Genomic DNA, 22,491 nt, shown 5'->3' with positions numbered 1-22,491 from the left:
AGACTTTACAAAGTCAAGCAATTTCAAGAATTTCTAGCATACGTGTGGATGTGTGGACCCGCAATGTTTCAAAGCCACACTAGTGCCCCTAGTGGACTGAATAGGAACAATACCTTCTACTTTTTAAAACTCCTTGTAAAGTGAAAATGTCTTCTAAATTTGACACCCCACAGAGAGGAGTGTTGTTAACAACTCTGCAAAATTTGAATGATTAAAAAAAAATCATTAAGTATATAAAACGAGGCTTCAAAATCGTGAAAAGCTGCAGGGAAATATGCCTATGACCTGGAAAATGGATGCGACAGCAGTCGCATCCATTTTCACACATGAAGCGAATAACTGTGAATCTCCGGATTCCCTTTACAGGGTCTTTAAGAAAAATGATTCTAGGACAGAGTCACATGCCTCTTTCTGAAGTTTCTCCACCGTTCGGTCCAGCAGCCGCCTCTCATCCTCAATGTCATTCTTCATATTCTTAAACTGCTCCTTCTGAGCCTTCTCCTCTTGAAGACTCTCCTCCAACTCCTTGTGCTCACAGCTCAGCTTGGAAAAGTTCCTCTAGCAAAGCAGAGTATATCACGTTAACAGAAGGTCCGACTCGCCTTAAAAGAGTCGCTTACCTGCACATCTTCAAGTCGTAACGTCAAAGCTCTGTTCGCACGAGACATCTCCTCCTCTTGCTCCTTAATTTCATTCAAAGACTCCTCCAGCTGCTTCTTCTCCTTCTGTAAAAAATCAAGTTCAAACATTTAATGATGACCCGCGGCTCTCAGCTAACACGGGCAAATGATTCCACGTCACCCCCGTCCGTGCCACGCGGTCCCCCAGCCTGCTCTCTTGCAGCTTGGCGTCGTCGATGATACGGTTGAGTTTGGCCACTTCGTTTTCCAGCTCCTGCGCCCGCTTGCGCAGCCGTTCGGCCTCTTGGCTCAGGCGTCCCGCTTGCCCCTCCAGCGCGCCCTTGGCTGCCTCCACTTCAGCTTTCTCTTGGACGACCGCTGTGCTGCTCTGGAGGTGGCGAGACAAGTGACTTAAGCACAGGCGACGTTCACGAAAAAAGTGGAAATGTGACACGTGATGTGAAATTTGAGACTCCTTGAAATGGCTTTGTTGATATCATGATATGTGGCCTGGATGTGCTTGCACACGAAGCTCAGGTGTCACAATATGAAGTGGCTGTGAAACGTTCATAGGCCTATATGTATCTACAGTATTTCCACCATGTTGTGAGAAGTAATTAACTCATTCACTGCCATTGACGGCTATAAACGTCAAAAATTCATTTGAACTATTTTTATTAGTTAAACATTTTTTCCCCTTCTTTTGTTAACAAGAGTATGAAAACCTAGATTTTTTTTTTTTTTTACATTTAGAACAGATATAAAATTTGTGATTAATCGTGAGTTAACTAGTGAAGTCATGCGATTAATTACAATTAAAAAATGTCATCGCCTGATGAGATGATTATTAAAAATTAGGGGCGTCAGGCGATTAACATTTTTTATCGTAATTAATCGCATGACTTCAATAGTTAACTCACGATTTATCCCAAATTTTATATCTGTTCTAAATGTACAATAAAAAAAAATCTAGGTTTTCATACTCTTGTTAACAAAAGTAGAAAAAAATGTTAAACCAATAGAAATAGCTCAAATGATTTTTTGACGTTTATAACCGTCAATGGCAGTGAATGAGCTAAGGTATTTATTTCTATGATCACTTCTCCCTTTTAACGCAACATTTTAAAAGAGAGCTACACTTTCTGCTCCTTTGTTAAAATTGTATTCTTTTTTCCCTCCAACCTCTGCTGTGAACCACAGTTGAGATCTTGCAAGTGCATACTTCCCATCGGCAGACCAGATTGGTTTCAGCCAAGTTGACAGCTTCGTTAGATAAAAGTAGGAGGCTGAGTGAGGTTTAATCGGACGCAACACTTTGTGTCATTTAGGTGGAATGTCAGGGAACAGGTTTGGGAGTTTGCTGTTTATCTCTGCAAACAAACCACCATCGTAAATGTCCTAAGCAGAGCATACAGGTAGATATAAGTGTAATGTGTACTGTATATGAATGGAATGTGCCTGCGTTTTTATGTTCTTTGACACTGTTTAGCATGTCAGCAGACATGGCTACAAGATGTACCCTTTTTGTGAACTTTCTAAAAAACAGCTTGCTCAATGGTGATGTGGGAGTGATTCTTGTGTGAAACGTTTGGTCTGTTTTCATGAGATCATCACAATGTAACCGATTGTGGAGAATTTTCAGCATTTTTCTCAAATCTCCTGGAGGTCTTAAAGTCTTCATTTAGGGCTGCCTGTTGATGATGTACACTCTTTTTAATTAGACAAAATTATTGCCAAGTATGTCAGTACATGAATGCAAAGACACATATGTAGGACACCTTGAGTTGGATATTGAATATCAGTAATGATAAGTTGTGACTCTGAAAAGTATTTCATCTGAATGAAACTTGTGCCACATTCAAGAAAGGTTTGTGTTTTGTGTTTCACAACAATATGTGATTAAAAGAAAGCCAGGGTTTCTGCAGGTATCTGGAAGTCTAAATTAATGCTTTTTAATGAAAATTAAAACAAATTTAATTCCCACGTCCCCGTGCACTCACACACATACAGGTCATATGCATGCATGCATGTACATCTTATATATTAGGGCTGTCAGTTGATTATAATTTTAACTGTAATGAATTGCAAGATTTCCATAATTAACTTGCAATTAATCATACATTAGATCTGTTCTCAATGGTTAAAAAAAAGACGTTTTTTCAAGTTTTCCATACTCTTGTTACGATCAAAGTGGACAAATATGGTTATCAAATACAATTGTGGCTGTATCTTTTCAACCATTCAGTCATTTTATAGTAAGTAATTCATAAAGTTAGTTGAAGTTAAAAAGATATAATAAATTAAAAAAGAAATATAAATTATTGAGTCATACATTTGTGAGGAAATACATTTCTGCCACTAGGTGGAATTAGTGTTTCATGTTGGACATTGGTGACAGAAACAGTGCGTTTTTCTTTTCAAATTCAGAGCAAGTGATATTTGGAACATGAAGCAACTCATGGACTGCAGGAGGTCACTTGGTTCATTGTAAATTATAAGTAGTTACCAGTCTCCACAAATACCAATAAATATATTGATATCACATTTATTATTGCTAAATTGCATTATACCAACTTCTTTGTAGAATGTTGTATGTACAACAAAGCATGAACAACAATGTTTTTACATCAATTGTATTTCAATTTTGAATGCCTCTAGACATCATATTTAATGTTTTTTTTTAATGCCATTTAAGGCTTTCATTTGAGCAAAAATCCCATTCCATGACAAACCCCATTTGAAAAAAAAAAGTGGCAAACCCCTTTTATAAAGGGAACATTGATACAGAATTGTACAGTAGCTAAAAGCACCTTATGGTTTCTGTTTAAAACTGAAACCTAAATCTTCAACCAATAATGTCCCAAGTTGAAAGGCTCCACTCATCACACTGCCGCCACGCGAATACTCGTTTCCTCTGTAGGAAGAAAAGCTGACACACATGTACCTCCTCCCAGCTTCACAGCTGACAGGCCAGTCAGGCCAGTTCGCCAAGTCACCTCGCAGCAGCACTCAGCTTCACCGCTGACACTTTTCATAACTCCCTTCATATAAATGTGAAATTGCAAATACTTTATGTAAAGCTTGTAAGAGAAGTGCAAATTTTCAACCAGTCTGAGTCAACTGTCTTGGAATTGAGATGTCTATCGGTGCAGGTCATTGTGAATGAGTTAAGAATCTCTCTAGGAAGTTGACTTATTTTTACAACTTTAAGAACCAGGCAAACCATGAAACAGTCACAGGTTATGCTGTGGGCTTGGGGAAAAAAAATGAATAACTGTAACAGAGGTGGGCTGAAGGCAAGTCTCTATCAACTGATACTGTCAGTGTACCCTTGTTCACACAAAGTCCAGCACAAACACTTCACTGGCCCAATTCCCACACTGCGTTGAATCCACCAACCACTGACTTGTTAAGTGGCAGGTCACTGGAAAAAGGACTGCACTCCTATATTGTACACTAAGAGGCCACAAGATTAGGCAGACATTTAAAAATCTAATGGGAACCAATACAAGCGCAGCATTAACTCAATGACGGCTATGGACATCAAAAATTTATTTGAACTATTTTTATTAGTTTAAAAAAAATAATCCACTTTTGTTACCAAGAGTATTGAAAACCTACTTTTTTTTTTATCGTACATTTAGAACAGATATAAAATTTGTGATTAATTGTGAGTTAAAAATTGTAATCGCCTGACACCCCTAATTTTTAATAATCTTTTCTTTTTCTTTTTTTTAAATCATGTCAAGCGATTTAAATTTTTGATGGTAATTAACTGCATGACTTCAATACGATTAATCACAAATTTGATATCTATCTAAATATATAATTTAAAAAAGTATAGGTTTTCATACTCTTGTTAACAAAAGTGGAAAAAAAATGTAACTAATAGAAAGAGTTCAAATTAATTTTGAACGTCAATAGCCGTCAATGGCAGTGAATAGGTAAAAAATTCTGGCTTTACAAAAATCAAGCTCAATTGAGTTGATACAGTCAGAGAGGTATTACTTGAACAATGATGTTTAGAATTGTGTTCTTGGTTGCTTTCTTATTCATGACTATAAAGAGTTAATCATTGAACACATTCCTCAAGCTTAACCGGCAATCATTGGGGGATTAGTAAGCATTACTAAATAAACAGTCACATTATAAGCTGTATGAACTGTAACTCTTCAAATACAATCAAACAAAGCGAGAGACAGCACGTGAAAACATAAATAAAAACACGACCAATGACTATTGTTTAGTTACGTGACGAGGACTAAAACTCTCTTTTCGTCTCCACGAACTCTCTTCGTTTGCCTTCGGGACGTGTTGTGTATTCAAAGTGTTTGTCCAAAGTTGTACATTAACTGACTTTCTGCAGTCTTTGAAGCACAGCGTTGAAAGTTGTGAGCCTTTAAATCATGTTGCCATTCCAGCTGCATTACAACAAACATTTTGACTTGAAACTTTTATCATTTAAAGGGTACTTAAAATGCAATATTTCTGTAATAATGAAATTAAAACGAAAAAAATATCTTAAATATTATTTATGGAGCAATGAAGAAATATGTTTTGACTGATATGAGGAAATCAGACGCACCATTTTAACCACATCAATTCAAAAAGTTTCACTACTGGTGGTGTAAAAATTAAAGGACGACAAGCTGTTTCCAGTTTTCTCCTTTCCTGTTAGCGCTCAGCGAGAGGGACGTTTCCTCCGTGCAAAAGCAGCTGCAACAACATGCAAACGAATCACGCGTTGGCAAATAGAGCCACCGTAAGCAAGGGCATCCATAAACAAAACTATTACTCCTCTGCTTTCCACCACTGAGATGACAGTTATGTAGTTCTTGCACAGCCATTTTTTGCATCAAGGCATCTTTCATTTGCAGACTCTCCCCCACTTGTATCCTTTAAAGTTTGTAACGATAGACAACAGTGTGACCCATAGAGGCTAAAATAACAGTTATGATTGCAGGCATTCAATTTTTGGAAACTCGTCACAGATATTTAATTTACAGTATACAAAAAGATCATTAAAATGTCAATTAAATTTATTTTAGAGTAGACCGAAAATTAATAGAACATTTGGAAACTGTGGGCACCTGGACACGAGTTGCGGCTGAAAGCTGCTTCTTGCGAGCGTCGTCATTTTGAAAGAAACATTTTGAAAGAAAAATTTTGAAAGAAAAATTTTGAAACAAAAAATTAAAAACAAACATTTTGGCTTGCGAAAAAAATTATCCGGGCTTTTCTTTTTATGATGGAGACCCAAATCCTTTTGAGTTTTGACATAAGCAACACATACAGTACAGAGTTTGGGGGGAAATGTTAATATTGCCACATGTATAAAATCTAATTTCCTGATCCGCCCGTTAACAAGCTGTCCCTCCCTCCTCCACTCCACTGTCACCTGCTTATTAATGGGCTCCTACCAACAGCACTATCATCAAACGTACAGACTCATGCCGGCCGCTTTTGAGGGGAGACTCTTCTCCCGGCTTGGAAGATTTGATGATCAGAAAGTGAAAAGTTCAGTTCACACCCTCCAAGAGTTGACTCGAGAGGCGGTGAAGATACCAGCGAGGACACAACTGGCTACAAAAACCAGCTGCATTTACCAAGCTACCAACCATATAGTGGATATAAAACATATACGCACTCCTGTTCAAACATCACTGTATTTATGATATAAAATAATGACACCAAGATGAATCCTTTCAAAAACCTTTTCCACCATTAACGTGACCAATATCTTACACAACTTAATCGATTTTTCAGCTTTTCGAGAAGTGCCTGTGCTCGCATTCAAATTCATGTTGAATTGAAGTCAGCACACACCTGTCATCACTTAAAGTGTCTGATTACCCCTCAAATAAATTTCAGATGTTCTAGAAGGCTTTTCTTTGCACAATCTATGACACAATTCAACAGATTTGCTACTGGGAATCATCATTAATGTTAAGACTTGAGCATTTTTATAATTGGCAACGCAAATTGCAACTATGGATTGGTTTCAATGCTCCACATACAATATATTGTACTACATTATTTAAAAAAAATTTGAACCACAAAAACAGGGCGTGATTGTGGAGGAATAAACAGATTTCCACACTGGAGGAAACTGGTGATAATTATCGATCACCTCATTCCCAACAGAGATTCTCCACGCTTGGACTGATCGACAAAGGATATTCACTTAGAAATTGATTGAAAAAAATGCAACAGAGCATCTGCTCTTATTGAAATAGTCACTTGTCAATAAGAAATTACAAAAACGTTGGATGTCTTCCTTTGTTATCATTTGTTTATGTTCTTCATCAAACTCATCCGCATGTATGATCTCACATTACTTAAAAAGCAGATCACACACTCCGTATTAAAAAACAAGACAGATGAGGGTTTACTGTTCCAAACTGTATGATGCAGAAATGAACAAAGTGAGGTTCAGAAGCAGTACGAAGAAGTAAGAAATAGGGGGAAAAAATGAGCTAATTAGAAGGCCCACTATTTGGAGACTTCAGCTGAGATGCATTAAAAGCTCAAACAAACTGTAGGACCCCACAGAGACAAGGGATAGAACAGCAGTATCCCTCATAATTGACAAGGTCCCAAAGGTCAGGGCGGGTGCACTGTAAGAGCGCGAGCTGAGTGAAGAAGGTCTACAGGGTGCACATTCTCCACTTTGACCCCCGACATTCTTGGAAGCAAACCAGTCTCTCTACTCACTGCACCTCGCCCGTCCACATTGTTTGCATACCAACGCATGCTGACAGCGAAAGATCCCGTTCCAAAAGTGCACACGTTTTCAATTACAGAGCGTCAAGAGCTCAGGCGGGAATCCTGAAATCAAGTTCCTGTTCATTTAAGAGAGGTCTGATGACAGTTTTGTAACCTTCATCAAATTCCACACTTTACAGCTGATTGAGAACACAATGCGCCTTTCAAGACACAAAACAGACCCCTCGCCTCCTTTCAGGGGGTCGGCCACGCTGTCCCCTTTCTACAGCACACTGACCCACTTATTGAGACAGTCCCAACCCCCGCTGGTATTATTGTGTGAAACAAACTCATCATTCATTTTCAGTAGAGGTTCACAAATGCCCCCGCTCTTTTAGTCCCCCACCAAAAATGAGGGGGCACGGCGCAAAGTCGGGAATGGGATGCTCATTAGATTAGTGATGGCTTGCCACTGCAATTACCTTGTATACGCGCCAATTCGCTGCTCCACTTTCCAGCATTCTGTACATGGGACCCGCTGGTCACCCCAAAAGAGGTGAGCCGCACAAAAGAGGAGGTGGTTCCCATTCATGCCCCTCACACCAAGTTATTATAGGAAAAGTAGTTTCCTCGAACTTCATTAACCTTAATACTATATTTTAAAGGTTCAACATAATCTGTTGTGGAGTCTCCAATTTGTTCCGATTTTCCAATAGAACATGAAGGACATTGCATTAATATGTTGCAGGGCAAAACTGTTGGCATCATAACATTACCAGAGGCCAAACAAATGTAAAAAATATCCACTAAGATTATCATGTTAAATTTAATGACAAACGAGAATGGAATAAAAAGTGTCCAGAGTTTTTAATCACGTGTCACTAAAATTGTTGTCCACCCTGTCATTATGGGTTAACTGCCCCGTTCAGAAATAATCTTTAGTTGTTGTTTTTTTAGTGACATTTCCAGCATTTTGTCTTTCCATCACTGCAGAACAAAACAGTGACTAGATGCAATATAAATATTTATACATATTTAGACATTTCAAGCGTTATATGTCCACTCTGTCATTTTGAAATATGAACAGATATAAAATATTTTCAGAAATTTGCAATATATATTTATTAAACAGAACACAGATTATTGACTGAATTATGTTGCTAAGTGAAGGTCCACCATGTGCTCATAACTTTAGCCAAAAATGTTCATGCTGTCATTGTCCACCCTGTCATTAAGCTCACATATTTTGCAAGTACATTGTCTGCTTTCAGTTATTTTATTTCTAAAATGTGGGAGCTTGACCAATATGCATTTCTCACATCATAACACAATACAATGAATATGACAATCAATGGAAAATCTAAGATTTTTTTTTCTTTCCTGGTGAAATAAGGATGTCTCAAAGGCACCTTGTGGTGATATTGACTCGTTTAAAAGTTGGCATGAATGCACGAGCTGAGGAAGAGGACAATAATGCAAGCGCACAAAAGGAAAGCCCCTAATGAGAAAGGCCGCAGTTCAATCTTAAAAGCAAAGAAAACAATGACTTTATCTTCCTAAATGTTTACAAAAGCGGTGAGGATAGAACCCTGATGACAAAATCCCCTGGGAGGTGGGACGCACGGTACCTCTGTACAACAAAGGGACTCTGCTCCCTGGTCAGTCTGCTTTAGCTGCTGTGGGTCTCCCCCAATCAGCACAGCAGGAAGCAGAGCACAAGGACAACTTCCACCCTTTGAGACAAACAGGACGCACACCAGTCGTACTGAGACATACTGAAAACAATGTTGCCTCACACCCCCTCCTCTAAATCTTGACCAAAACTGTGCACGGTGTAAAATTTCCCCCACAAATATTTACTTTTTAAAGATAAGGACTGCTTTATCACTTGTAATGTTGTCATATAAAAGCACAAAAATACACTGATGCTCATAAGGGAGGCTTGCAGGGGAGAGCTTTTGAGATAAGTAAATACACTCTAAAAACAGTTGGGTCAAAAGTAACCGTGTTACGGATCAAAAATGGACCGATCCACTTTATGGGTCAATTTGACCCAACTTTCTGGGTTGTTTTATACAAAATACAAAAAGAAATCTGACCAATATTTATGAGTTATTTTACGCAGAAAGACCCATTTCTTGACTCAACGTTGGATCAAATCGACCCAAGTAGCGGATCGGTCCATTTTTGACCCATAATTGGGTTACTTTTGACCCAACTGTTTTTTGAGTGTACATTGTTGCATCCCCTTACTTTAAGTCGTTCAAAACATTTCCATGTTATTGCAGGCAGCTGCCATTAATCTCAAGTAAATGTTTCCAAAGGTAATTATCAAACAATGTAACTGGCTAAGATGAAGTCAAACAAAAACAAAAAAAATGCTGACAATGTACAATATTTGTAGCCATCATCGTGTTTGGAGGTTCTGTTTACACGGTTGTGTGAGTGCATGTGAGGACTGAGGCAAAGTACAATGCGTGCAACATGTTTAACTAAAGAAAATATTTTGCTCATGTGCATGCAGTGAACATTTGTTTGTAGTCTATACTGAGGCACGCCCGTTTACACAGTACAGAACCAAAAACCACTAACGTTTGTTTTTGCTTTTATGCTGACGAGTGTTTCTTGGCGAGCTGATGAAATAACACAGCAGGGGTAATAATTACTATTATGATACAGTCGATACAAATAAAGCCATTTGCGTTATCTACTTGAAAAAATGTGCCTTGTACAATTTTGTGGGGGAAAAAAGCATGTCCAGCGCTTATCTCCACACTCCCCTCTGACATGATGCATGTTTGAACAAATGGGTTGGGGCGAGAGGGAGAAAATAATGACGCTCACCTGCTTGGCCTCCTCCAATGACCTGTGCAGCCGACTGATCTCCTTCTCATATTTCTCCTTCATCTTGTCTATCTCCTGATCGTGAGCGGCCACTTCCTCCTTCAGGGCTCCCTTCAGAGCCGTCAGCTCCCTTTCTCGCTTCCTCAGAACATCCTCCTGCTCTTCCTTGGCCAGGAGAACTTCCTGCAGCTCCACCTTCAGTTCCATTATGTCCTAGAGAAAATACGTTTGGACTACTGTTACTATCTTGGGCTGGACAAAAGAAGAAAATCAACACGTTAACTAATGCACAGTTTTGCCTCACTAGAAATGTGTACTTGTCCTCCTACTATGTCTATGTATGGACCTTAATGTCAAGTACTGCAATATCCAGAAGGCTACTAGTGCACGACTGTTGGACCTAGTAGTGTCACTAGTGCTGCACGGTTTTCTAGTAAGGTTTAACTGTATACTAGTAGGCCAAAATGGCAATGGTAGTGGGGAAAAAAGGGGACTAATAAAATGTTCATTCTACTAGCGCGCTACTAGTGAAGACGAAGAGCGCAGCAGTATATGGTGATGAAGTCGGATATTATGCTTTCCAACTTACCGCCATGATAGCGTCTCTCTCGCCGTCAGCAGCAGACGTCTTGGCCGTGTCCAGCTCGTCGTGCATCTCCGACAGCTGGTCCTGCAGGTCTCGGATCTCTGTCTGGTACTGCTCCCTCTCCATCTTCACCTGGAACAGCCTGACACGCCACATAGCGTGTCAGTACTCACAGCAGCTGGACCGCACACCACGTGCACACTAGTTGTCTACTACTGCACCGAATTGCAAGTAAAAAGCAATGGTAGTTGCTCCGAAAATTGTCTTTCTAAAATGATACTCCATCTTGAAGTGAGGACTTGAAGAATGAATTGAGCAGGACATATGAAAGATATAAGACGCCACTCTACCGCAAAACTAAACAAGGTGTCGGCCCTGTTGGCATATTGCGCATGTTCACGCATTCATTTTACAGTGAACAAAGGCCTTGGGGGAGGTCTGCACTCTGCATCCTTACTCTTCAAGTGTGGTCTGGAGTTCAGCCTCAGTTTTGGCCAGTTTTTCCTTCAAGCATTTGCACTCGTCTGTCGTCCGGTCCAGTTCCCGCTGCAGCTCCTTCAAGCTTGAAGCAGCCATATTGTCCGCCTTATTTGTCTGATAGGGAATACATACATACACACGTGGTAATGGAAGAAAAAATGCACAATGGTCACAGAAATAACTTGGATTCAACGAATCAAAAGGAATGTCTAATTTGTCATTGCACACACAATGACGCTCGATACAAATCTTTTCTCGACTGTCCATTGTTTGCTTTAAAGGGAGGCAGCCTCCAAGTTCTGAACAGGTTTGATTTTGAGTTGTCCATTAAATCTCAAGTTATCCAACCCGCTGATCAAAGAGGAAAGAATATTTTAAATAGACATATTTTTGTTACCGCTCTTTGTTCATGAAGTTGTTGTTTCAGTTCGGCCGTTCTTTTCTCCAGCGCAGCGTTTTGCTCCTGCAGGGCTTTGGTGTGTGCAGACGGACCCAAGGACTGAGAGAAGAACACAACATACAAAAATATTTACCTTCCTTATATTTTCTGTTTGGGTGAAGTGGCATATGTTAGCATAGACATTTGATTGTAGTACTGGAGGGATAAAGAATGAGCGTCAAATGCAAAGTAAAAAGCCCATATTGCAAAGTGTTTTAATACGATTTCAAGCTTTAAGATATAAGTAACATTTTTATGACATCAAATACAATGATGTAAACGTTAAAATAAACAGTAAGATTTGAAGAGGCTGCATAGGTTGGCCTGAGTGATTTTTTACTACTTTTCCTGATAAAAGCTGATAGGGATGGTGGTAAAAATCATGCATTACCCCTAAATCCACAATGTAGAAAATACAGTGATGCAAGGTTATACAGTACAAGTGACCAAATGTGCAGGTTTTTTGCAAGCACAATTTTGAGATAGGTGCTGCATGGTGGCAGTGAACCCAACTCACGACACAACAAGCAGCAGTTTGGTAGATAATGATAGAAGTTGTACTTTGAAACAACCACATACCCTTAAGCCTGCTAGCTTAATATTGTGTTCGCACAAAGTGAGAAACTGAGGAGGAGCTTACTGAGGAGTTATGATTTATGGTGTATATCTGTATATTTCTTTACATTCTATTTAATTATTCCAAAACCATAAAGCATCTTCCGTTAAAAACGGTCGTCCCCACAAAAATAATAATAATAATGATAATTATTATTATTAATAATAAATTAATTTTTTTAAAGTATTTTTTGTGGCTTTTTAGCCTTTAATTGACAGGGCAGCTGAAGAATTGATAGGAAGATAGCTTCTAAGCTAACCATCGCCCCAATTTATATATATATATATATATATATATATAATTTTTTTTTTTTTTTGTTAAATATCATAAATAGGTAAATCCACAGGTCCTAAACCGCGGTCCATTGTGTGTTGTTGGCAGATCTACACAGTCAAACCTGGTATTGAATAGCAATTGGAAAAACAGAGACTCTAACAAGTTCTCACTTTGTCATCAGGAGGGCCTGCCGTGGCTCGAGACTTCAACGTTTGAATCTTCTCAAAGACCAGGTTGACCTTTCTCTTGGTCGTTTCATCATTATCGGCGCTCCTGCAGACAAAGACGCACACAACGCAGTCAGCGGAGGGTAAAACACAAACTCTGTTTTTCGGTTGGTCCTGGTGGTTCTGGGAATGGAGATCAGTCATTCCCAGCTTTAAAAAAGGGTCGGGAAGGGTCATGCTTTGATCTGCCACCTCAGCGCACAAACAGCTTTTTTTCAGCCTCTGACTCAACTATGTGGCAACATAATCAAACGTATGCGCGGGCGGGGTGCTGTTTACTGCACACCAAAAAACAAAATAAGCAGGAATTGAAACTTGTGCAAACCAGCCACAACTTGATGTACAGATAAACAATCTAATGGGATCCAAAAAACGGAATACCTTTGTGTGGCTAATTATAGTAATACGTCATCACAGCATTGTAGAATCACACTCACGTGCTTTGTTCACCTGACTGAGCTACAAAATGAAGAGCAGAACAATTCTAGCACAATTCTTCATCACTGCAATCAATAACTACAGGAGAACAGAACAAACTTGAAATGTTAAAATAAATACCTCTCTTCTAGTTTTATTAAACACAATAGCATGCACTTGATGTGCAGGTATTCTTTTTGTCCACTTAGGGTCACCATCCTCACATTGTACTGTCCTAGGCGGAGCTTGGCATGGTGAGTGACGTGGGTGTCAATAAATGGGTGTGTAGAGTTGGCCGCAATTATTACCAATATCGTCAAAAATATCGTCACCCCAAATTTCTTTGAAATATCGTGATATGTGCCCACTGTCTATCCTTAAAAGGATCCCAAACTTTTGACATACTTTATCTTTTTTACGTAGCTTTCCTGCTGGCTTGCTGTCTTTGCACCGACTTATTTCTACACCAATTGGTGCATGCCACTACAATAATTTTAGTCTGTGTGGAAAAATTACCCTGCGAAGCTTTGGGGCAGAGGTTTTGCTTTGGCCTATTTTTTTTATAATTGAATTCTTCGAATGTTTTGGTTAATAATCACTACAGCCTTTAAAAGTAAGCATGATTATTTTTGTAAAGGTGGGATAGTTGAACAACTTCTATTGCTTCTTATGAGTGTGCGGGAGTACTTGATTTTGTGGTTACTCCCTGGAGGTCGAACCAAATATAAGTTAAACATAAAAAACAACACAATGCGAGAGTTGGACATTCCTGGAATCTTGGGTGGGGGGAGAGGGGGTCAGAATTCCAGAAACAGGAAATCAATTCCACCTCCTTACGTATCATATTTAGTATCTGCTTATCCGTAAATGTCAGCAAACAAAGTGTTCTTTGGTACAGACTTTTTCCCTTGAAAGATTCAGTGAAATGAAAAGCATCAGTATCAAAAAAGCTGCGCCACTTTCTAATGACAGCAGTGATGTATTATTTCTTTAAATTAGGTCAGTGACACAGAAACATTCTCTCGACCTCTGTTCTCCTCACACAGCTGACTTCAATTACACATCCACAACTCCCGTTGGCGCATGTTTGGCTTGGCGGCCTTGAGAATGTAGCTCATTTGCAATCCCCGCACATCCATCTGGGTTTCTTTTCCTTTGTCCTGTGACTCCTGACCTGTATCCCCGACACACCCAAACAGTTTCCTGTCCTTTTCCTAAACGACCACTCGTATTCCCAACAGCTGCAATAAAATCTAGAAAAATGTGTATCAAATCTGAACAGTTGGCTCATGCTGCGGTAATTTATTTTTTCTTTCATATACTGGTTCTCACATCGTATGCAGAAAATCGATAACCGCCATATTGATTATACTGCAAAGACTTTTTTGTATTTTTCTCCTTTTACTCAGTTTGAACCTTAACCTTATATTCTTTCTTCCCTTGGCAGCTGACACGTGTCAGATTACAGACAAAAACACAAAGGCTGAGCCCTTGATTTACACTGAAGCTGAGAGAAAACACTGAGGCAAAGTGAGATTGGGGGGAAAAAAATAAAATCCACACAGCTGGATCGCATGGCTGGGTGGGTAAGAGAACACATTCCTTCACTTTTATCACAAACAGTCAAGGTCTGATCTCAAAAATATATCCATGAACTCCCACTGAACAACTTCTCCCTACATGATGCATGACTTAAAATGTGCTATTTCTCAAATGGAGGAACAATGGGCTCCGTTTGTGGTTCAATTTCGAGCCAAAAGATCCAAACTGTTAAGTTTTTGTAGCATTAACCGCCCCCAAAAAATAGGGACTAAAGCAGAACGAGGTCAAGCTGTAATAACTCACCCGTCCTTTAGGTAATTGAACAAAATTTGTTTTGCTGTCTCTTCGTGTGTTTGTTGTGAAAGCTCCTGCTGACCTTTCAGGAGGTCTGGCGTTGCCTGAATGGGACAGGAAATGAGAGAATGATCTGAGCGTGATGACAGAGATGTCAAACTGGTTTATAACAAACGTTCATTTACTACAACGACAACATAGGAAAAATCAAAACAGCCATTGCGTCAAATAGTGGTATCAATAAAAATGGCATGCAGCTGAATATTTTCAGAGACCTAAGATGGGGTTATCGCGGGTTCAATTTTTGGTCCTAATGCTTAAGTTTGGGTAAACCAGCTCTATTAAGAGCGCTTGTACAGTGAATTTAGAGAGATGTTTACAAATAAATTCTACTTTTGAAGTTAATTGCTGAAAACATGAAAAGACAGAGAACTATATAGTAGTGAATTGTGGAGATAGTGTTCAACTGTTTTTCATCATTTCAGTGTTCTAGATTATTTTGTGGCTAAAATGGGGCCCAGTGACACACTCATTGTACATACGATTGGTTATTCGGCACAATTGTGGCGTGCAGTTAGCTAGCTAGTGAAAATGCATTTTTCCTTTTTTATTATTTCTTTGATGTGGTTGCATTAGAGTGCTTTGTTGTCATCAGTGAGTGCGCAACCGGAAGAGCAAGGAGGGCTTTGCTCTGGTATAGCCCCTTTAGAGCGCCTCGTGGTCACAATGTGAAAATATTAATGGCTGGGATTTTTTTCCAGTTACTGAAGGCCTTAAGCAGACATACTTGAGCAGCACCAACATGTCGGGATGTATTGTCATAAGAAAGATCTTAGATTAAGTAGCATATATTTTGCAGCGAGGCGTGAATTCATGCATTCAATGGACACGCCCACAGTGTTTGAGAACAGAGACAATAGCTTTCTTCATTTTGAAACCTCATTTTATACATTTTGCGATCTTTTTTTATCATCTAAATTTGGCAAAGTTATTAACAACACTTCTTTATGGTGTGTCAAATTTACTTAACAGAGATTTTAAAGTCAAAGGGCACGTTTCCACCTACTGTAGCACTGTACCACTGTGGTTGTTAGCTTGTGCCAAAAAGTGGTACAGTAACGAATTCTACTTTCATTTTATTTTGATTCACTTCACAACTTCTACTGCAACAGAAACGCAAAAGCTACAATTTGTACAGAACTGATTTGGTGGCAAGGGGGCAAGGGTAACAACTAGTGTTATGGTGATCTAATATGAGGATAAGTGGTTCAAATGATGGATGGACGGATGGACGGATGTTTACCTGTACATCAGTGTCTGTGCTGGCTTTTTTGCCAACAGTCGCGGACTTGGATAAAGACGTTGACAGTTTGCCTGCTGAAGACGGAATGTCCACTGAGTCTTTGTTCTTGAGTGTTACAACTGCAGAATGACTTTGGGTTTTTCGGTATCCCTGGATGTAGCCTACACCTGTAGACAAGGTGCTCGGGGGAGATCCGGGTGCGCTAGTGGTGTGAGACGGTGGCTTGGGGTTGAGCATGAACCAGGGGTCCTGATTCCCAGCTGTCCTGTTTAGCCGGAGTTGCGAGGGCCGCAGGACGTGCTCCATCGATGTGCCCCGACGACGGCTGGATTCATCAAGGGGTCTGGATCCTTCCACCCAACCGAAGGCGCTATCCACACTGCGAGAACGCTTCCTGTCCTCAGGATTGATCCGGTTTCTTCGCCCAGCCCTGCCACGCCGATGGTGGCTGCCGTCTTTGCCGTCAAACTTGTCAATGAGCTCATCGACACCGGGAATGGAGCCCGTGTCAATGTCTCTGCCCGACCCAGGGACGAAAGGGATGTAGCGACGATTTTCGTGACGGTTGATGGTGTCTGCATAAAGCGCATCGAGGTTTTCATCCGCATAGAGCTTAGAGGTGGAGGACGAGTGGCGTGAGCGAGAAGACGACTGAAGAACAGGTTCACTGGAGTCAGACCTCCTCAACGGAAGGACATCTGGCTCGCGGCGTTTGCGATCAAGGCTGCCGTTGGCACTGCTCACTGAAGAGGAAGACTTGGTCGTGGTCTTGTTCCGCTCACTCGTGGGACTGGACACAGTGGGCGCTTGGGTATGACTTTTGGGTGTTGGTTTGGACTGAGGTGGACTCTGGGTGCTGAGACGAGGTTTGGTCTGCGGCTGCGAACGCTGTGCCGGACCCAAAGACTGAGGAGATAATTTGGGTTTTTGGTGTGAGGCCTCAGTCAAGCTTGGGAAGAGAGGTTGACTTTTGTTCGACTGTGCAGGCGCTTTGTTCCGATCTAGGCTAGAAGACCTGTTACGGGATGTTGCAGATACAGTTGATGTGGACTGAGTTCCCGTCTCAGCAAGAGAAAGGGGCCTTGAAGATTGACTATGGAAGTTCAGAGAGTTGGTCTCTGGGTCATAGGGCTGCAGTATCTCAGGATGCCGCTGAAAGTTCAGAAGGGTTTGTGCTTTCCTTGCTTGTGTATCTGCAGAGCCATTCGGAGAAGCGGCATTCTTTATCTTCTGAGACCTGAACTCTCCGAAGGGGCTCTTGGATCCACCCTCCTTGTCCCCTCGAAAATCATACTCGTGGTAGTTATCAATAAAAGAGCCTTCCGTCTCAATGTAGCCATTGCTATTGGGGTCAATAAAGGACTGAGGACCTTTGTCCTGGTTGTTGAGAACTACATAGGGATGTCCATCTATACCCTGGACTCGAATGCTCAGACCGTATGTACCACCTCCATTGCTCTGGGGCCTAGAGGAGCGAGATGGTTGGGTGTAACCCCGCTGTGGTCCACTAGCAGGAATGCCAGTCACTCTGTAGGACTCCATCAGGAATGTTGAAGGAAAATAAATCCCTCTCCCTGGATCAGGCGCCCTTCCTCTGGAAAAAAATTAGAGAGAGTCTATTAGTCGTAAATGAGACATTGTATAACTCAATGAACGTTTTTTCTTGCTCCACAGTCAGACACTGATGAAGCATTACATCTTTGCTGTATTTAATCATTCACGTTTCCCATTCTGGAAACAGCGTGACCAAAATGCTCACTGTGACAAGCTGAACATCTGTGACTCAACGTGAGGCATATACAGTATGACCTGTGACTAACACGCTTGGCATGACACAATGGTTCTGTTTATCAGGTGTGAAAAGAACATAGATTATACCGGTCAAAAGAAGAATAACACACAGACATGAGTCAAGTGTGTATAAAACCGGGCTCCCAAAAATGTAAAAATAAATGTAAAAATAAATGAAAAAATGGTTTCACTTGTTATTTACAAGAAGGGAGACATTTTCAAACATTGACAAATAAGCAGCAGCAGAAGGGATAAATAAAACGTGTGCAAACACTAAAGGATGTTGCTCAGAAATCCTTTTGCCTGTGAAGGCTATAAGACACAAAGCCATCAGCACGCAACATGTGTTGCTGTGGACAATGGGCTTTCAGCAAGTTCCTGTTTGCCTTGCTGATAATGTCCCATTTACCTGATGCAACAATATAAAGACAAACTGAGATGGGCCTGGAAGAGGGCTCTGATAAGGATGACAACAAAGGCCAAGGCAGGATATATCATACTAAGGGTTTTAACAGGCCAGGACAGACGAATGCCTGTCACCCATTTGAAAGATATTCCGCAAGTGAGCGGTCATAGGAACAGGGGGGTGTTTACTGTAAAGCTAAATCACATATTGAGCAGGTCAAGTACCACATTCCTCATACATATACTTATGGATATATTGAACTCCACACGAGTAAGCGCTTGGTCATGGCGGCAGGCAGCAAGGGAAAAAAACTCGCTCTAAGGAAGGAACCTCACATTGAACCGTTTTTTTTGGGGGGGGGGGGGCACTATCTCCCTTAGCTGGTAGATTTGAGAAGGATAGACAGAGTAGGGGAATACAGTGTAGCTAAAGAGAAAACAGGATAGAGGGGTTGCGCCGCCAAGGAAAGGGATGAGAGAACAATGGGCACAGGAACAACACTTCTACCGGCAGCATAGAGTATTTGTGGTTAGCACGTCTGCACCAAAATGATGACGTTTGGGATTCGAATCGTCACCTTCCTGTGTGGAGTTTATATTTCTCCTCGTGTTTGTGTGGGTTTCTCTGCCAACTTATTCCCACATGCCCAAAACATCCATGTAAAGTGGTGCAGGTGAGAACGCTGCTCTAAATTGCCAATAAGTGCGAATGCATTTGGTTGGTTGTTTATATGTGGCTTGTAATTGACTGGATAGGCTAAAGCTTAGCCATGAGCATTACGTAACATCAATGCTAATCTCAGTTAGCTCATCTATTGCATTTTGCATTATATGTTAGCAATAAAATCGTGGACTTTTGCTAGATGACATTACTTGTGTGAACATTTCAGTGTTGTTGGTGTTCAACATACGGGCACTAATGAAACGCTCTAGTGTTTTCTTCCAGTACACAAGTTTACTGTTTTAAAAAGTTGAAATGTGTGAAGAATGTGAAGTGTGTGAGAGGGGTTAAAATCATTTGTCACCAAACGTGAAATGTAGAAAATAAAGAAAATTGATGGATGTCTTTTTTTTTCCTCTAAGGAGAAAATCTACGAGCCCTGATTTTTTTCAATAGCTCGCCCTGCCTTCACCACTGGGCCCTGGTTAGGGTGACAAATCCCTTCTTTTGATCTGACGAAGCACCTTTTTATCTCCCCGTGGGAATTCCTTGCGAAGTGTGAGAAGGCCTGACCATGCCGATAACCTGCTAAATCCGCAAGAGGAAAACAAAAGCATTGTAATCGGCGCCATTTGGAGGAGAGCGTCAAAAGAAAGTTGAGCTAAATCACTTAAGACCACAGCCAGCAGAGATTTACACTCTGGGAAAATATTAAAATCTTACGTAACCTCATTGAATTGCAGAGGTGGCAAATGTACTCACTCTGTGTAGCGACATCTACTTGAGTACATGTACTGCAGTAACAAAGTATTTGTACTCCGTTACTTCCCACCACTGCCCCTCTATTACGTTGATTAGTGTATTTATGAGCAGATGTTTGGATAGCTAACAAGAATTTACTTTTTGAACGGTCGCACTTTTGACACATTTACGTCGCTACTCGGTGCAACAGGTCACTTTAACGTGCTCCAGCACCTAACTGCTTTTTAACTTGTTTCAAAAATTACATTAACGCTCCAAACCTCATCCAGCCTCAGCGAGCGAGGCTGCTCGAAATCGCATTTTGTCGCCACTTGTTGAGTTTGGTCGCTCACAACAAACACGTCCGAACATCACTGGAAAGCGTTAGCTACTCACCACAAGCAGTAGTCCGTCGGCCCCCACCTCTTCGCCTGCCGTTCTTACAACTACAAAATATGTTTATTGAATATTAATGCAGCTAGCAAAGTGGCCGGGCCGCGCTTTGTCAACTTATTTAGCGCAGTGCTGCTGAGAGAGGGAGACAGTTTGAGGAGGAGGAGGTGGACGCTCGCACTGCTCGCAGCTCCGACTCCGGCCCACCCCGCCTACTGAAACAAGCGCACCGACCCGCCCACCCGGGTCCCTGAAGCAGGTCGGTGGTAGAGGAGAGGGGCACCACAAAACTGGACCGACTGGACCAGCCCAGACACATGAAACAACACCCGATGCTTTACTTGACAGTTACATATGCAAAACTTGAATCACAAAGTGGATTGACCTGTTTTCCCCCTCACCTATACGACACTCAACTAAACTTTAACATGGGGGGAATCGCAATTTGTAAAGTATTGCATTATGAAGATAAATTGTGGCCATTACGTCCAAAATTAAATCAGATGAAGTCATGATTCCATACTTGTTGAAGTGAAGTGACGCCTGAAAGTTTGATGGAGGTTCTGCAAGTCTTTAAAGAGAGCGCCATCTAGTGGAGCATAACGTAACCTGATGAATATGCGATACAAACACAGCACAAACATACATTTTAAAATATATTCCCCCCGTGTTTTATTGGCTGTAAAACATAAGCATCATCAGTATAATTCAATCACTAATCATGTATGTATGAATATTATATAGAATATTATTAGAATAGTAATTTGTATTATTATTATCATTGTTTTATTATTACTATGATTTTTTTATTATTACTGTTATCATTATTGCTGTTTTAAGTACTGTATTATTATTACTTTGATATTATTCTTTTTATTATTATATATATATATATTATTCTTGGGTGCAAAAGTGTATATATATATATTTTTTTATGACTTTATAGCTTTTCCCAGACAGATGTGCTGTCACTACCCACTTCCTAAGGTCCCCTGAGATTTACCTTCCTCTCAGCATGACTGACCTGTATGGCTTCACCTGGGTAAGACTAAAGTGATGTGGTTTTGTCTCTGTTTCAGTCAGTGATGCACAATTTCTTCGCTAAACCTCTTTAATTTTATTGGTCCATTTCAGTGGTTAGTTTATCTACCAATTTGTCATACCTGATCCTACTTGACTGCTTGTTTTAAGCAATGCAGGGTTCACTTACTTTTGCACCAACATGAATTGACCAAAAACTATTTTTAATTTAGTTTTGACTACACAATTGCTTAAAAAAAATAATTAAAAAAAGAACGTGAGATTTTTTTGTTACTTGAGATGTTTTGGGAATGAGTGAGGGTTGTTTTTTGTTTTGTTTTGCTTTTTATGTGTGTGCTTTAGCCCATAAATGAATGAATGCCAAAGAAAGTGGAAGTACTGTAATTAAACAAAGAATCACTAATTGAAACGAGTGAATTAGTGAACTCACTTTTAGGGAGCCGCAGATTTGGGAGGATGCGAGCCAAAGGACTTTTTTGGCTCGCCGGCCGTAACAGGAAGTCCAGCTGCAGACACGGTGGTCCCGCTCCTCACAGGCTCCGGTCCAACACTCTCACGTGTTCCCCCAGAAGTGATGGCAGGGAGGAACACGGCCCCCACCCCGCGAGCGGACAACAGCAGTCAACGCTCGGGAGAGCGGATGTGGGCCCGCAGACCTCAGAGGGTTGCTCACATCTGGAACGTCATCATTGCCGTGATTTACAGCGCGGCGCGCTTCCAGGTTTTTTGGAGCGGCTTTTTCAACAGCCTTTTGGGATGCATCCATCTTAGTCACATGCTGTAGCCTACTGAAGCGGCAGGTTGCACTCGGAGGTTTTTCACAGCACTTGTAGAAAGTGAGAGTTTTGTTCGTGTGTGTGTGTGTGTGTGTGTGTCAAATACGTTTTTGGGTGAGTGTGAGAGTTTATTGGGTGACTGAGTTTTTTGTTGTATGTACGACAGTTTTTTTGTGCGGGTGAGTTTTTTTGGGGTAGTGTAAGAAGTTCTGGTGCACGTGAGAGTTTAGTTCGGTATGAGAGTTTTTCTTTGTTGAGAGTCGAGTTTATGTGAGTTTTTGTTTTGGTATGTGTGGGAGTTTTTAGGTAAGAATGAGTGAGTTTTGTGTAAGAG

General features: G+C 40.7%; 1 protein-coding gene across 1 annotated transcript in view; it reads right to left on the bottom strand.

Annotated features, from left to right (window-relative positions):
* The window catches only part of cgnl1 (cingulin-like 1), a 33,060-nt gene extending 12,524 nt beyond the window's left edge, over positions 1-20,536 (bottom strand). Inside the window, exons 1-11 of the mRNA XM_086071551.1 lie at positions 20,344-20,536; positions 16,350-17,943; positions 15,056-15,150; positions 12,737-12,839; positions 11,633-11,734; positions 11,213-11,349; positions 10,759-10,897; positions 10,170-10,382; positions 802-1,008; positions 621-725; positions 406-558 (exon numbers count right to left, since the gene is read on the bottom strand). Of these exons, the coding sequence (XP_085927677.1) occupies positions 406-558; positions 621-725; positions 802-1,008; positions 10,170-10,382; positions 10,759-10,897; positions 11,213-11,349; positions 11,633-11,734; positions 12,737-12,839; positions 15,056-15,150; positions 16,350-17,891 (2,796 nt within the window). The 5' untranslated portion in view covers positions 17,892-17,943; positions 20,344-20,536. The remainder of the gene's footprint in view (positions 1-405; positions 559-620; positions 726-801; positions 1,009-10,169; positions 10,383-10,758; positions 10,898-11,212; positions 11,350-11,632; positions 11,735-12,736; positions 12,840-15,055; positions 15,151-16,349; positions 17,944-20,343) is intronic.
* Positions 20,537-22,491: the final 1,955 nt, after the last annotated feature.

Source organism: Leptonotus elevatus, chromosome 3 (assembly GCF_054856555.1).
Source record: "Leptonotus elevatus isolate MCC_2025b chromosome 3, RoL_Lele_1.0, whole genome shotgun sequence".
Lineage (NCBI taxonomy): Eukaryota > Metazoa > Chordata > Actinopteri > Syngnathiformes > Syngnathidae > Leptonotus > Leptonotus elevatus.
This window is presented reverse-complemented; position numbering and strand designations above follow the sequence as displayed.